The 16,604-nt window shown below is 37.3% G+C and overlaps 2 protein-coding genes across 2 annotated transcripts in view; one reads left to right on the top strand and one right to left on the bottom strand.

The window, feature by feature from the left end:
• Positions 1–1,003: 1,003 nt before the first annotated feature.
• Positions 1,004–16,604, bottom strand: part of LOC108261078 (claudin-14-like) — a gene marked incomplete at its 5' end in the record, with an annotated part of 31,259 nt that continues 15,658 nt past the window's right edge. Inside the window, 5 exon segments of the mRNA NM_001329257.1 lie at positions 1,004–2,114; positions 8,965–9,127; positions 12,816–12,861; positions 15,062–15,252; positions 15,367–15,441. Of these exon segments, the coding sequence (NP_001316186.1) occupies positions 1,178–1,930 (753 nt within the window). The 3' untranslated portion in view covers positions 1,004–1,177.
• The window catches only part of LOC108261080 (F-box only protein 47), a 31,077-nt gene continuing 25,310 nt past the window's right edge, over positions 10,838–16,604 (top strand). Inside the window, exons 1-3 of the mRNA XM_053680835.1 lie at positions 10,838–10,844; positions 15,062–15,250; positions 15,365–15,441. Of these exons, the coding sequence (XP_053536810.1) occupies positions 10,838–10,844; positions 15,062–15,250; positions 15,365–15,441 (273 nt within the window). The remainder of the gene's footprint in view (positions 10,845–15,061; positions 15,251–15,364; positions 15,442–16,604) is intronic.

Here is a 16,604-nt window from a genome sequence, read left to right as displayed (position 1 = left end):
ATCATAAATGATAGAGTTTTTATCACCAATATCCTATAGACTCAGGAGTTATATCCATTAGCATGAACACCATTATTAGAAAGGTTATTAGTTTAATCATTATGGGAGATTTTTTGTTGTTCTTTAAAAAATAAGGTTTCTTTCTTTAGTGTATATTTTAGTTTATAGAAAGCTGTTGTAGTATAATAAAAAAAACAGGTATGTTTTCCCTTGCTGTCACAGAAAGAATAAAAGGCTGCATCCGAAATTGCGTACTACCCTACTACACAGTAGGCGAAAAGCAGTACACCAGAGGGGTAATGTGTCAGAATTCTCAGTAGGCGAGAAATACCCAGATGGCGTACTACTTCCAGTTCTTTTTAAGTATTAAACCTTGGTGAAACAGGACTTGTTTAACAATACACGAATAAATTGTTAACTTGTTGAAGGTTTAAACAAGAAAACAGTTGTCACAGGTTTGAAACCTTTTTTGTGATCTCAATCATGCCTTAGCTGGCCAAGCTAACCACAACGAATTTACCTCAGCCGTTAAACCCGCCCACATTAAATTACTAATTCAGATAACTTTTCTGATGTGCATTTTGCCGTTTGTGCAGTTGCTTTAATCTGGTTGTCCCATTAAGATTTTTGTGTTTATGATGAACACATGAGGTCACATGAGAACGCCAACATGGAGGATGTAGTATGTACTACTGTAGCTCAGGTGGTAGCGCGGCTTGTCCACTAATCGTAGGGTTGGCGGTTCGATTCCCGGCCCACATGACTCCACATGCCAAAGTGAACCCCAAGTTGCTCCCGATGGCAAGTTAGCGTCTTGCATGTCAGCTCTGCTACCGTGTGAGTGGATGAATGAGACACAGTGTAAAGCGCTTTGCATAAAATCGCTATATAAGTCCACCATTTACACACATGTACTAATTAGTACATACAGTTTCAATGGCAGTGCAGTAGGCACTGCATTGAATGCAGTACGTACTGTCACAGTATGCAATTTCAGACACAGCCAAAGTGTTAACATTTTATTAAACTATATTTTGCAATTTCAAGTTTTGGTTAAAGTATAAAGCATATGGCCTTGCAGATATGTCCATATTCACTGCCCTTTCACTCAAAAAATAGTATTACTGAGTGGTGTTTAATTTTGCCAGAACTTTTCACTTTTAACTGTACTTTTACTTCAAGTTTTACTTTTAATACTACTTTCGCTAATGCTATCACTTAACCTATATTCACTGATTAAGGAAAAAGTTGGTGATGATGAATGATCACTTTCAAAGGCAGCATTTGCTTGACAGGCTGCAGGATGCTGTAGTTTATTTGGGCTTGGTACCTGTGGGTCTGCCACTTTGTGGCTTACATAATTTCTTACATCCCATGATGCCACACAGAGCATCCCACCTCCACAAATACTGAAAATAGCTGATGAGAAAGAGATGTACACAGCCAGGCCGATCTCATATTTCATCCCAACAGTAGAAAAGAGATCATAAGCATCTTTTATGACATCACAGGTTGTCCAGGATGTTGTGATAAGGCAGAAAAGGCCAGCCAGGACAAAGCATGAACCTCCACTCACAGCTATGGAGCCCTTGGCATGGGACTGTTGGACGCAGCGGGTACATTTCATGCCCACAGCTGAAACTATAGCGGCTAAAATCGAGGTGGTGCTGGACAGTACCATTAAAATCCGAGCAGCCAGCAGATCTTTGGGTAGAGAAAGCATTGATCGATGGAATTCACACTGATAAATGCCAGCTGTGTGGCTAACACACTCCATCCATAGACCTTTCATATAGTATGATGCGGTGAGAAAATTGGTGCTAAAATAAGCTGTTTGGCGCCAGTGAGGAAGCACCGTTGAAGTCAGAGTGCCGACCAGGCCCAGGAGACCCAGGAAGAAGCCTAGGAACTGTTGTGCCATAATTCCCATCACTGCTGTGTAAAGTTTAGTGAAGTTAATTGAAAAAATGTTAAAACTGTTAAAAGTTCAGTTCCCTGCCAAGTCTGTGTTCAGTCAATCTTATCCATTACTGACTGCATGTCAAAGTGACTCAAGTGATAAACCTCAGGTGTTTTGTCCTCATGTGGGTAGGAACAGTAACTAACCACAAAACCTGTAAGGCAGAGAAAAAAATATTAAATGAACAGAAGGATGTTTATTTTATTCTTCAAAAGCACTCAAAAGAAATTTACATAATAATATATGAAAATAAGTTTTTGGTGATCAGTGGATTTCATATACATTGCAATGTTAGTTTAGGACCAAATTCTGTTTAATAATCCAGTCCAAATCCCCTAGAAAATGGAAATGACTATACTCGGTAAAAACAGGCTAAAATATGTAAAAACCAATAAGATTAATAAATCACATTTGAGGCCTATGAGCTTTCTAATGCACCATTCAGTACACAAGAAAATCACCAGCCTGCTTAATAACCTGCTTAAATAATAGTACCATAATAAACCTCATCTTTAGCTCACAAAACTATTTACACCATCATGAATCTCCCTACGTACACAGTCTCATTATCATTCATGTCAACACACACAGTACACAATAGTCCAATAGTCTACCATAAATAAGCTCATGAGTGGGCTACACATGTGCCACTGTGGGCAGTTTCCTAGTTTGCCCATATGGGTAAACAAATCGGTAAAAAATCGGATTAAACAAAGGTTTACTACCGAGACAAAAAAGGCATTATCGGGCCAGAGTCATGTTGAGGCTCTCTGAAGCCGTGATTTAGATGTGAAAATCTCCATATAATCCTCACAGTGAAAAACAGAATACAAACAACCCATTGTGTCCAACATGGACATACCAAAGCAAAAATGGACTTTCTGCAAGACTTAGACAACATGCTGATTATAAATAGCTTGGTTTTCTTTAGCACATGCATACTGAAACTATTATCTGGTTGGTACCTTATTAATTAGACCAAAGAATATGGTAAAATTATGATAAAATATGGGTGGGGACATCATTAGTTCCATAAAATATGCTTGGTGTTATAACAACAGTCCAACATAATAATATAGTGTACACAATAAATAATTGTTGAAAAACAATTACATAAAATGATGCAAATAATACAGGTTAGTAATACACCTATTCTACAGTAATGATACTAAATATAATAAGATTATATAGCTCTTACCAGTAACGTAGCCGGTGAGGACAGATGTAGAGTGTATCCACCTCTCACTGAATGCACTCTGTAACATCACCAGCTAATTTCTGTACTATTGTGCTTTTCTCTTTAGATAAACAAATTATTGTGCTTTTGTTCGTTTCATTCATTCCACAGCTAGGCGGAAGAGCCACGCCAACGCTGCCATCTGAAAGAAAGGCTCTGCCTGGACTATCAATGCCCATTTATTTTCATTGCCACCCACTGAACAATGCTGTACAGGGCTATACCTTTCACTGATGTGATTGATATGCTTTGGGTTATAAAACCTCACGATAAGAAGAAACCTACTCAGTGCTCCAATCATGAATAACATGTTTGGTTTAGATTTACTGTACAATATCACATTTTTAAAAAAAAAATAAAGCAAAATAAATAAATAATAATTTAAAAAAATCTGTGTATGAAACTTCGCTGAATTCTGGTGGACCTGTGACAAATAAATTTTTTAAACAAATAAACAGAGAAGCTTTAGCAACACCCCCCCCCCCTTAGAGAAATTCCCTAAGCTGGAGCATTGGCAAGAGCAAAGACTCAACAAAAAAAAGTTAATTTTCTATTCAATAATCTGAATTCTAGACTAAAAGTCTATAAGGTTATGTTTCACAATAAGGATATCAACATGCTAATTAGCACACACTTAGTTAGCATGTGTATAATGTCTTGTTGGTAAAGGAAATGGGTAGGTAGTCAAGAGCCAATCATTAAAGACAAACATGAGGCTTGTAGACTGCAGGTGCAGAAACATGTTTTTTATCTAAGGTTTCTGGGTTCAGTAAAATAAATTTACCAGCCATCCAGTCTTTAATATGCCTAATACAGCAACACAGTATATTAAGTATAAACTTCATATTTTTAAAAAAGCCTGGCTGTTTTCAGCACAGCAGGGGAAGTTAAGGTTTCTGAGTAATATCTTCTAAAGGCAGCACTTATGAAGGACCCAAGACTTAATTTATAATTTAAACATTTTAGGCCAGGCAAAATAGTTTTATGGTCTATGTTCTGTTTTTGTCAAGAGTCAGGGATGTGGGTTTCACATATGTATTTAAACAGAGAATATGTGTGTCGATTACAATAATTATACCACACTCAGCTGAATTCTAAAATCAGAAGGTGTTAATTAATTTCCGCTGTCAGTACTACTGTTCCCCTTCGAAATTACTGGAACAGTAAGGCCAATTCAGTTGTTTTTGCTGTAGACTGAAGACATTTGGGTTTGAGATCAAAAGATGAATATGAGAAGAGAACTTAGAATTTCAGCTTTTATTTCCTGGTATTTATATATAGTTGGTTTAACAACATAGAACATAGCACATTTTGTATCAGACCATCCAATTTGAAGGCAAGCAAAAATATTGGAACATGACGTGTTTCATATGGAATTAAGGTGTACCTATGGAATTAAATTTGTGCCAAAAGTATTTAATGTAAATTTTCAACGAATGAACAGAACTATACAATGAGAAAGAAGAAAAACACTTTGAGAAAGATTTGGATGGACAGCTCCCTGATCAGGAAGTAGAGTGGTCTGCGGTCATTAAAAATCCCCAGGACACTTCTCGTAAAAAGAGTAGGGGTATAACCCCGGTGTCATGCCGAAATTCCCCCATTGGCCCTTATCTATCATGGCCCCCTAATAATCTCCATCCCTGAACTGGCTACATCACTTCTTCTCCAATAGCTGGTGTGTGGTGGGCTCTCACTATGGCTGCCGTCGCAACATCCAGGTGGATGCTACACACTGGTGGTGGTTGAGGAGATTTTCCCCCATACAATGTAAAGTGCTTTGAGTGTCTAGAAAAGTATTATATGAAATCTAAATCTAAGGAATTAGAGACTTCAGTGTTGCAAATTTTGGATTGTTCTGGAAGCAGTTCTTTGTATAGAATATTGAATATTGAATTTTGTAGTGGAAATTACTTACTTAATCTGTATATTAGTTAAATTAATATTTCAGGTTTGGGTAGTCTCATACAACTATTTTTTCGAAATGAGCTCTCAGGAGCAGCATGAAGTGTCATCACGATTGTCATCATCAATGTCATCATCCTCCTCCTCAGCTGGACACTCACGCTGTCACTCCAAATCTCACAAGCCAATGAAATTAAATCACTGTTAAGCCCCACCCACAGGAGAGATTTGTGCCAGAATGGCAAACGTAAACTTGCAGCGTGTAAATGTAAAGTTTGAAAGCATAAATGAGAACTCTAGCATTCATAAACCATGACTGGTGAAAGAGAAGCTTAGAAAGCTGTTAACAAAGAATGCTGTTTATTCGAAGACCATGTTACTTTTTTGCCACTGATCTTTCATATTCCCAACAGTTTTCCAGTACCTTTTTAACTGGATGAATTTCTTCATGCCCTTTTACATTGATCCAACAAATCATTCTTAAGTTTCTCCTATGAACCTCTAGAGGCATTTCCCACATCTCCACTTGAATTGATGACACTGGAGATGTTCTAAATGCTCTGCAACTTGAAGCTGGAGCTTCAACTTCAATCTTTTTAAGCCATGCTGCAGAAACAGAACTGTATATCAAACTCCTATAGTCTATTGCAGATCTAATCAATGCATTATAAATTCTTCTTAGTGATTGCCTACTAGCTCCCCACCCAGCACCAGTGAAGCACCTCATTACGTTTATTCCATTTTTGCATTTGTCTACTAACTTGCTAGTGTATACCAAATGTCAAGTTTGAGTCCATCCACATACCAAAAATCTAATTACTGATACTTGTTCCAGCTCTTGTCAGATTTGTTCATGTGTTTTGCACTTCACGGCCACCAAAGTTTTCCTCTTTTTTGTGAGACAAATGACCTGCTAGTGAGAACCATAAACCCCCATGTATTTGCCCAACTCTCAACCTTGTTTACTGCCCCCTGCAGGCTCTTCACTATATAAGTCTCATTTCTTCCCCTCTTCCTTAATGCACGTCACCTGCGTACTATGATCTGCCTACTCCCATGTCTATTTGTGAATAAATATCATTAATCATTATATTACACAATATTGGACTGCATACACTACATCCATTTTCTATATACTCGTGAATACGAAGTTCCAACACTTACTTGTATGGTTCTATAGAATAAAAAAATATTTGATCCAATCATCTTTTCTGAAATTCCCATTTTATCTAGTTTTATTAGCAAACCCTCCTTCCACAACATATCGTATGCCTTTTCTATATAGAAAAATACTCCAACTATTACCTCTTTATTCACTTGAGCCTTTCTTATTGCCACCTCCAAACTAATTGCAGAATCCACTGTATTCCTCCCCATCTTGAAACCACTCTGGTATTGGGAAAATAACCCTTTTTCCTCAATAAAATACATCAATCTTACATACAACACTACCATTAGTTCCATAAGACTGTATAGGTTTGAGGTCAGTGCTATAGGCCTATAACTGCTTGGTTGAGACTGATCTTTCCCCTGGTTTAACAATCAGCACTATAATCCCGTTTCCACACAGACGGTAATTTCCCTGTTTCCCATATTTTATTAAACAAACCCAGTATTGTCTTTAATGATGTTTCTGATTATTTTTCCTACTTTCTTTATGCCAATTACCTTTTCTGCTGCTCTCCATATCACTTCACTTATTTTTGTATTAAATTCATCTACATCCTCCATTTTATCGAAAAACCCTTCCACATTATTTATTTATTTATTTTACAAATCTCATTAATATAATCGAAATTAGCCTTTCTGAACTTTCATCTTTCCATTCTCTCTACCTTCCCTTTTTGAATATCACTCCCCATTTGACAGCAAATTGGAAAATTATCACTTCCTATATTGCTTCGAGTCAATACTTTTCATGTACTCTTCCTTGCTAAATTCACTGCCTGATCCGTTCGAATGCCCTAACTCTGGATGGAGCTCTCATCTACTCCAATTCCAGATGGACACACTCACTGTGGTTGCTGCGACTACGGTTGCTTCTAAGGCCCCAGGACTGAAATTACAACATGCAGTTTTGCACTTGGGTCTCCTTTGAACAGTAGACTAGTTCAACAAACAAACTAATGAACTTTCCTTTACTTTTACACTATCTGTTGTTACCCAGATGAGGACGGGTTCCCTTCTGAGTCTGGTTCCTCCCAAGGTTTCTTCCTCATAACATCTTAGGGAGTTTTTAACCTTGCCACTGTCGCCACCAGCTTGCTCAATAGGAATAAATTCACACAATTAAAATCTGTATCCTGTGTTTATATGTTTCTGTAAAGCTACTTTGAGACAATGTCCATTGTAAAAAGTGCTATACAAATAAATTTGAATTGAATCCAACATTAAATCTCTCACAGAAACCTTTCCACAACCTATATCTATTCTTGTGCCTGACCCATCATTTATACACACTAACCCTCTCAAATCTAGCAGTTCCTCTATTACCAACCCATTTTGAGCCGTGTTTTCACTCCCCCACAATGTACTGTGTGCATTAAAATCTCCACACCACAGCCTGGGAAGCAAGAATAAGGTGAATTATATTTGTAAAACAGTGCGGTCTGGAGTGTTATTATATCTTACATATTTTCTATTCTTATAAACATAATTCAAAGTTATGTACAATTAAAGGTTTAGTCTAATTACATTGAATAATTTAAATGACATATGTAAAAAATGATCCAAATGATCTGGCTCAATAAAAAGAGCTGGAACAACCATCACTACTCTAAATGTCGCCAAATGACGTCATGGATCGCTGTTCTGTTCAAGTGTTTTCAAATAATCTTCATGTAACACGTTTTGATACACAAATAATCATAGCAATTAAATTAATTAGTAAATAGGTCCATGAGGTCATTTGGTTGTGAAGGATATCAGCAGACCCTGCTCCAAATATATTTACCTTACAAATTTTATACTGTCTATGTTGTCTGTGTTATAAAAAAGCATGTATTAAATGTATTAAAATGGAGAATGTTATCACGCATATATACTACAACACAACATTCAGTCGATGCATGGATTGCGCATGGCCGAGCAGTGTGGCGGAAAGATCCTCCTATTATTCTGTGTTGCATTAACTTACAAAATAATAATAATAATAATAATAATAATAATAATAATAATAATAATAATAATAATAATAATGCTCTCAGACAGGAGGCGGCATTGTTAACTCACAGGAACCGGCTCTTAGAACCGACTCGTTCGCGAACGACACATCAGTAATTTTGAGACCTTTTTGAGAATGCGTTAGCTACCTTCCTCTGAAATATTATTATTTTTAAAGCTGCTAGCTCTGATCTCGGTTTCTGGAATGGGAAACTCCTGGTTTTCCCCAAATAGTTACAAGAACAGAATTAGTACAGTGAACAGAGTTAGTATGTAAACCCGCTTCAGTGGTAGGTTCTATAATTGCTCGTGTAATAGAAGAAGAGGGAGGCGCGCTCCCGCGTGAGCAGTATAAATCAGTAACCTGGCGGTTTTGCTGTAGTTTCTGTGGTTTTGAGGCACTTTGCTGTTTTTTTGTTTTAAATTTTTTTTAAAAAGCCGAAGCTAACAAACACAGTAAAACAGCAGTTTAGTGAGTGATTTTCCATTATTATATGTAGTCTGTTTATGTCACAAAATTTTAAAGTGACAGTCGAGGCTTAGGTGACTCAGCTAACACTGAACAGAATCTGTCACTGCTAGCTAGCTAGCATGGCTCAAGAATGAACATTCAATATGTTAGCTAATGGCTACAAATTCGACCAAGTGACACTCTTTTGTTTTTGTTTAATAAAATAGGTTGGATTATGAAGAAATTTACCTCAACTTCTATAACTTCTACAGTGCGTAGAAGCTCTAGACGGCGCCAATGTGCCGTTAAACGTTACTGCAGTAACACTAAAAGCCAACGGATGTCCAGTCGGATTCTTCCAGAAGCTGCCAGCTGAGGTGGTTGACTTAATATTAGACTACCTGTCAGCTAAGTACGTTTTCACCAGGAAGGAACCCACAGTCTCCCTGCCTGACCGTTTACAATTAATACCTGCGTGAAGCTGCCCCCCCCCCAAAAAAAACGTCAGCAAAACAGTCTCAATCGTTTGTGCCGTAAAATTTTCGTTTGTGCTGCTTCGGTTCTGGAGATATTAAAAGAATATTCAAAGGTCATTCTGGGGTCACCCAGCCCCACACATGCTCCAAATTAATCCGAAATAGTCTCAATCGTTTGTGCTACTTCCGTTTTTAAGATATTAGGCATTTAATTGTGTTTCGGTGACGTCACCAGACCCCCGCTCCAAGTTCATTCAAAATAGTCTCCTTCGTTTGTGCCAACAAAAGTTTCGTTTGTGCTGCTTCCGTGTATAAAATATTAGACATTGACTTAATATTACACATTGACTTATAGGCGCAAATCTCCTCGGTGTGAGCACACTTTTAGAGTGGAACTGCTGAAGACTTTTTCAAGAGAAATCATATCATTTGTTCAATAAACAGTTCTCTTTACTTCATTCACTGGTCTCATTTGTTTACGAGGAGAATATGTTACACTCCCACCACTAGGTGTGACACTTCTGTTCATGATGCTCTTCTGGAAATTAGTGTTGTTAGTATAGGAAAAGTCGGCACAGTTACTAAATCAAAATTCTGGCCAGTGTAAGTACAATTTTTTTAACACTGTCAGAATATTATTAGTTAACTTTAATCATAATGGTACAACATTCAAAGAGCTAAGACTGTCAATGTTTCTTAAACAGAAAACTCATTGTTAATACTAGTATGGCTAATGGAGCTATGAAATGCTAATTACAGCTGCACATGGTACCCATGTTAGTTTTTTGATTACGTTGTGCATCTAAGGGACAACATTACCATATTGGTCCTAATATAAGATATAATATCCTTATATATTATTACTATATTTTCCTTGTATTCTGGCAAATACAGTAATACATGAAAACAAGTTTACAGTGTATGACATTTTTTGCATCAGGATTATTTCAGTGGGTAATTATGTTTTGCTTATGCCAGATGCCCGAGAAAGCAGCGGTCGACATGGATTCAATTTTCACAGTCCTCTGTTCATCAAAAGACGCCATAGTCCAAAATGGCAACATAGCTACTCCTAATCAGAGCATCTGGACAGAGCTTAGTGAGCAGCTAGAAAACAAGATCACTGCAAAAGCTCTATATACTTTTGTTAAATTGAACAGACACAACATCTGGACTGCTTTAGGATTTATTTATGAAAGTGATCATGAAACAAGTGGCAGTAGTGATGACACTGATTTTGAGCCAGGGTCCCTTTCCCCAAGACCAAAAGATTGCTGGACTTTTGATCTTCAAGTGATCTTCACAGAAATTGATTGAATTCATGCCCGAAACAGTTAAATATAAAAACAAGTTCTCTAAAACACAAAAAAGGGAATACACAATTTTGAAGCCTGGCATCTGGACACGTGATAAATCATCACATTTGGGAAGAAGCGAAAAGCCCCTGCACATTTGTCTTTAAAAGAGCCAAGGTCTATCCATCAATAACAGAGAAATTCCTAGAAATCAAAGGCAATTGTAAGGAATGTCATGGCCACATTCACATAAAATGTGACAGAGAGCCTGAAATGAACAGCCCAATGGTGCTCAATTGTTTAATTAAAAACACTGATGACTCCCTGCACACTGGATGTTCAAAACGTCCGATGTCCGGTAACTTGCGTGTGCATATAGCCAAAGAAGCCAAGCCCATCTTCCTAATTTGGCCACCCTGCGCAAAGCAAAGCAAGAGAGAAATGACTTAGAATTAGGTGACTGTCCGTCACAGTGTCCCTCTGCATTCAAGACAGACTCTACCTCAGGAAAAGTGCTCTGTGCAGGGAAAGTTTCTCACAGTTACAGTGTGGGAGAATTTCTGTGGATTGACGCTGACCTGGGAAGCACCTCCACAGAATTTTCTTTGTGTGAATTTCCCTCCAATCTGATGCTCCAAGGAGAGAGATTTACTTTAAGGGCAGTCATTGCTTTCAGAGGAGGCTTAACCCAGGATGCTCTTGGACATTATGTGGCCTACTGCAGGAGGTCTCCATGTGTCTGGGAGATGTATGATGAAAAAACTGAGAAGTGGAGTGACAGAAATGTCATAAAAAAACAAAATATGCCCACATGCTGTGTTATACACAAAAGACTGATTGCATTGTTTAAATTTAAATACTTCCACAAATTCAAGTATTTTTGTTCTAAGTGTTTTTAAGTTTAAGTTTTTAAAGGTCCATTATTTGCGTCGAAGGATGTTTGATAGTTCACAAGTAAAATCATTTTGGCTTAAATCTTAATTTATTGAGTCATTTAAGTCATTAAGTTTCCACATACACACACACACACACACACACACACACGGCCTATGTATGTATAAACAGAGCTACAGCAAACAGATTATCGTGCGGGTATTTATTTATGACAATGTTAATATTACGACTGTTATTCTCATAACAACATATACAGTAACAAGTAAAAACACCCTGGAGTTCGTGTTACATTTCACACATCCTGTGATCCGCTGTGTCCCTTAAAATTTGAAAACGCACAGTGGATAGGTAACAATTACGTGAATGCGACTATTTAATGTGATTTGTCGTTTGGATTTTACAGTGTTACTTCAACTGTATTGTTAAAATAAAAAAAGACAGTCGCAAAAGCCAGCACAAACGATTGAGACTATTTCGGGTGAATTTGGAGCATGTGGGGGGGGGCTGAGTGACCCCAGAATGACCTATAAATATTCTTTTAATATCTCCAGAACCGAAGCAGCACAAACGAAGCGTTTATCGGCACAAACTAAGCACAAACAAACAAGCCTATTTGGAGTGAACTTGGAGCATGTGGGGGGCTGGTGACGTCACCGAAACATAATTAAATGCCTAATATTTTAAAAACGGAAGCAGCACAAACAAATTTTTTTTACGGCACAAACCAGCACAAACAGCACAACCAGCACAAACAGCACGAAGCACAAACGATTGAGACTATTTTGAATGAACTTGGAGCATGTGTGGGGCTGGTGACGTCACCGCACCAAAATTAAATGCCTAATATTTTAAAAACGAAAGCAGCACAAATGAAACTTTTATCAGCACAGACCAGCACAAACGAAGCACAAACGATTGAGACTATTTCGGATTCATTTGGAGCATGCGGGGGGGCTGAGTGACCCCAGAATGACCTTTGAATATTCTTTTAATATCTCCTGAACCGAAGCAGCACAAACGAAAATTTTTACAGCACAAACCAGCACAAACGATTGAGACTGTTTTGCTGACGTTTTGCGTTGGTGGGGGAGCCAAGGCCTGTTCACACCTGGAGGTTGTTTTTTTTTCAGCGCAGGTCCATTTTTTCCACGTGTTTTTTTTTTTGTGTGTGTGTGTGCGTGTGTGTGTGTGTGTGTGTGTGTGTGTGTTCGCACCCACGCGTTAAACACGAGAGACGCGCTGAATGATAGCGCACCTTCACTCCCTGACGGCATTAATTCAAAAACACAAATACTCCGGTACTCAAGGAGGTGCAGCACAACGTTCTGTTCCTGACACCCACTTATCACCAAGAAGAAGAGAGCCAGTATTTACATGGTTGCTAAAAGCCTTTCACATACTTTTTTTTTTTTTTTTTTTGCAAACTGGCTAACAGAAAATCATTTTTCAAGTATGGAGGACCAAATCTGCAGAAATTAAAAGTAAGTAAATAAATAAATGTATAAATAAATAGATAGTTAAGCATGGTGGCTTAGTCATTAGCACATTTGCGTCACACCCCCAGGGTTAGAGGTTCTCTGTGTGTGTGTGCGGAGTTTGCATGGTCTCCCTGTACTGCAGGGATTTCCTCCGGGTACTCCGGTTTCCTCCCCAGTCCAAAGGCATGCGTGGTAGGCTGACTGGCATGTTCAAAATGTCCGTGGTGTGTGAATGTGTATGTGATAGTTGGCTAATTATTTGGATTTCCGTTCCACCTTAAAAGATGAGCATTAAAGAGGAAGGAGCTTCATATTTCATTACAAAAATATTACTATTGTATATGAGAACATGTTTAATCTATTGTATAAATACTCAAAATTAAGAAATTTTGCAGTAGGACATTTACTGCAGACATTGTCAAAACATCTAAAAAATCTAAATAAAAAAGTGCAATATATAAAAATACTTAGTATAAAGATACTTTCATCGGTAATATTTATTAATGAGTGTTCATGCATTTAGATTCTTGAGTGGAGTTTGGGCTACAATATGTAAAATGCCCAATTTCACTGTTCATTAATAATATCTAACATGCTAACATAGGCTACTTTGCGCCACTACAACCTATTTTTAACTCGAACATTATTTGCCTTAAATGACTGTTGTTGTTTTTTTCATGAGTGTTATATGTTTAAATGCTTTATTATTTAAAAGGTTGTCTAGTGGCAAACAGTCCCTTCAGGATTTTGCGATCTCAGAATTTAATGCAAAATGAAGGAAACTCCACCATATTTGCAAGAGCTTGCAGTTTTTCAAAATTACAGCAGATGTTCCGCAGATTTGTGCCAAAACGCCTGTGATGTCATCACAACGCGCATTTAGCGAAAGGCATCTTCAATTCATGTGCGTTGAACATGAGTACAGCTAAAAGGTCTCATTTATCAACAAACATCACTGTGAAAGTCTATCTTTTATCTCTGTGTTTTCTGAAAAAAAAAGCACAAGAAACTCTGCAAGTTGCATTACAAACTTAGAAAAAATCCGCAGCAAATCCAATAATTTATGTCCGCAACGATCACAAAAAACCTCAGTGATAGCCTGTATGGACAGGGCAAACAACTACAAAAAACACTACAGAATGAACAAATTGTTACACAGCAAATTCAGAGGTTCCAATAAAAAAAAAAAAGAGGGTATCTGATATGATTTTCGATAGTCTGCTAAATTGTCCTTCACAAATGAGAGCCAGATTCTTGGTATGCCTTGGAAACACAGAAAAAAAAGCCCATAGCAAATAGCTATAGTTGAAGACAATGTTGAAGTCAAAGTCTCAGGGCTGTCCGATTTTTGAGACGTTCTGAGAGAGAGGAGATGGTGGTATAGGAATTAGGCAGAAAGTGCAACTTGCCTGCATCTGATAATCTCAAACACCAAGTTCATAGGGCCATTTATTAAAAAATCCTACAATAAAATGTCTTCATACTGAGTATTTTTACAGTAGATTGTAATCAACTGTATATAGATCAACCTGTCTATAGATCAAGTATTTCAAGTATTTTCTACCCCTAGCCAGTTCAGGTATTTCATGTGTTCCAGCTCACGCATACCTGGTACAACTAATGAAGCTCTTGATTAGTTGCATCAGGTGTGCTTGAGATAACGCTTGTTTTACATATTTGTGCTGTTGTGAGGGATTCTGTTCAGGGGGTTGAATTATTTTGAGACTGGAGAAATCATTATAAGTTGCATTTTCAGTTGAATTTGGGGAAATCACTTGAAGCGTTTGTTGTGGTGAACTAATTCAACTGTTTTTGTTTGATTTGTTCATTGCAAACAGCTGAAAGTCTTTAAATTTTGACAATAAACCTGATTTGCAATGGGGGTTGAATAATATTGATTGTAACTGTGTGTGTGTGTGCGTATACATATATATATATATAATATAAATAATACATGCAAATTATATGATTTGTAGTTGATGAAATTGAACTTTGTTAGTCTTCTTATGTGTAAATTTATACACTCAGGATATGAACGTTTTTCCGAATTTACAGGATTTTCGTGAATAATACTCCTCCTTCATGTAAATACTGCTACAAATGATTTACGAATCAGTCTGTTCATATCCAGCTTGATAAATGTGACTCATCTGATGCAAGAACATTACCTAATTTTTTATTTTATTTTTTTTTTATTTGAAAGCTTTCCATATTTTTTTTCTAGCAGTAGAAGCCAGTGTTTTCAGCATGGTATCAAAAAGCATCAATAACTGCATAGTGAGGCACCTGTCCACTTTGGCCTGGAGGAACCAGATGATTTTGCAGAAGATTCACTGCACATCATCCAAAGCTGAAGACTTGAACACAATACTTGATCGTTTCAGATCCCTTGGTATGATTTCAAGTTTTTTCAGCCAAAGCAGTTTTGCATGTGGTAAAATTTTGTGTTCTTAATAACACATCATTACACTATTTCCAGGGTAATATCATATTGCTTTCTTCACAGGTTTACTGTTCAAGAGATGCACTCTGTTACTACCAACCAACGAAAGACTGAAGTTTATTTATAACACCTTTTCACAGGTAGGGTCAAATATATACACTCAGTGAAATAGTCCTTCAGAAATGTTGCATTGAATTTCAGCAAAAACAAGTGCAAATAAGATCTAGAAAGGCAACCATCTACCAAATAGCAAAATTTTTTAAATGTTGGTCACTCAAAAGAGGTTATCAGTATTTCAACTGAACTTAAAATATATGGAGTTGTGAATGAGGAGATTTGTTGACTTGACGCCAAAACTCCTGCTCCATTGCTGCTCACTTCCGGTGTAAAATTTTAGCAGTGCAGAGATTACAAACTGCAGTTTTGTCGTCATTCCACACAAGAGACATCATCTTTACCCAGCACGAAATCGATGTGTTTTCCCACCCTCTTTTTATTGACAGGATATAATCGGCCCTGATCATCGGATATTTTTACACTGTCGTCTGATTGCCGATAGCAGGAAAAATAGCCTTTATCGGTCGATGCATCTCTAATTTCAATCACCTTCTTTTTCATCATTTCTGGAATTTCTCATGGGGGGGGCGGTTGGTACTGGATAACTTTTTTTTCTTCAATAAAAATGCCATTATGTTAAGAAATTTAACCATAATGCAAATGTTAAAAAATCATGAAGATGAGCTTATTACACAAATGGAACATGTCCAGATGGCACAAACCGCCAACAATATACACAAAATATATATCAAAATGGCACAAAATGAAATAACAAATTTGAAAAGCATGAAACTCTTAACTCCAAAATGTGCAATTTCACAAATAAAAAGTTTGAAACTTACTAATCTCGTTTAACCTTTACTGAAATCAGCACCAGAACCCTGTTAGCATTGTCACATGTTTCCACCTCCTATGAGATGGATGTGGCATTGGATTTTAGGAGGCAAAAACTATACTTACAACAAATATGAAAGTGCAAAATAGAAACTAATATATGTACAACATGAACAAATGTGCAAAAATCTGAATAATAAAAAAAATAGTGTCTAGAGTCTAGTGCGCATCAATGAGCTCTTTAACATCATCCCCACTCAGTAACACAAAGATGGTCCAATATAGTACACAGGAACACATCTCAAGACCTGCATTTGTAAATAGTCTCGCTGTACTTCTTCCTTTGAAGGCAGTACACACTGTTTTCTCCCAGCCGAGGCTTTGTCTCTCTTGGCAGAGGTTGAGGTGTTTA

Source organism: Ictalurus punctatus, chromosome 6 (genome assembly GCF_001660625.3).
Source record: "Ictalurus punctatus breed USDA103 chromosome 6, Coco_2.0, whole genome shotgun sequence".
In the NCBI taxonomy this organism is placed as follows: domain Eukaryota; kingdom Metazoa; phylum Chordata; class Actinopteri; order Siluriformes; family Ictaluridae; genus Ictalurus; species Ictalurus punctatus.
This window is presented reverse-complemented; position numbering and strand designations above follow the sequence as displayed.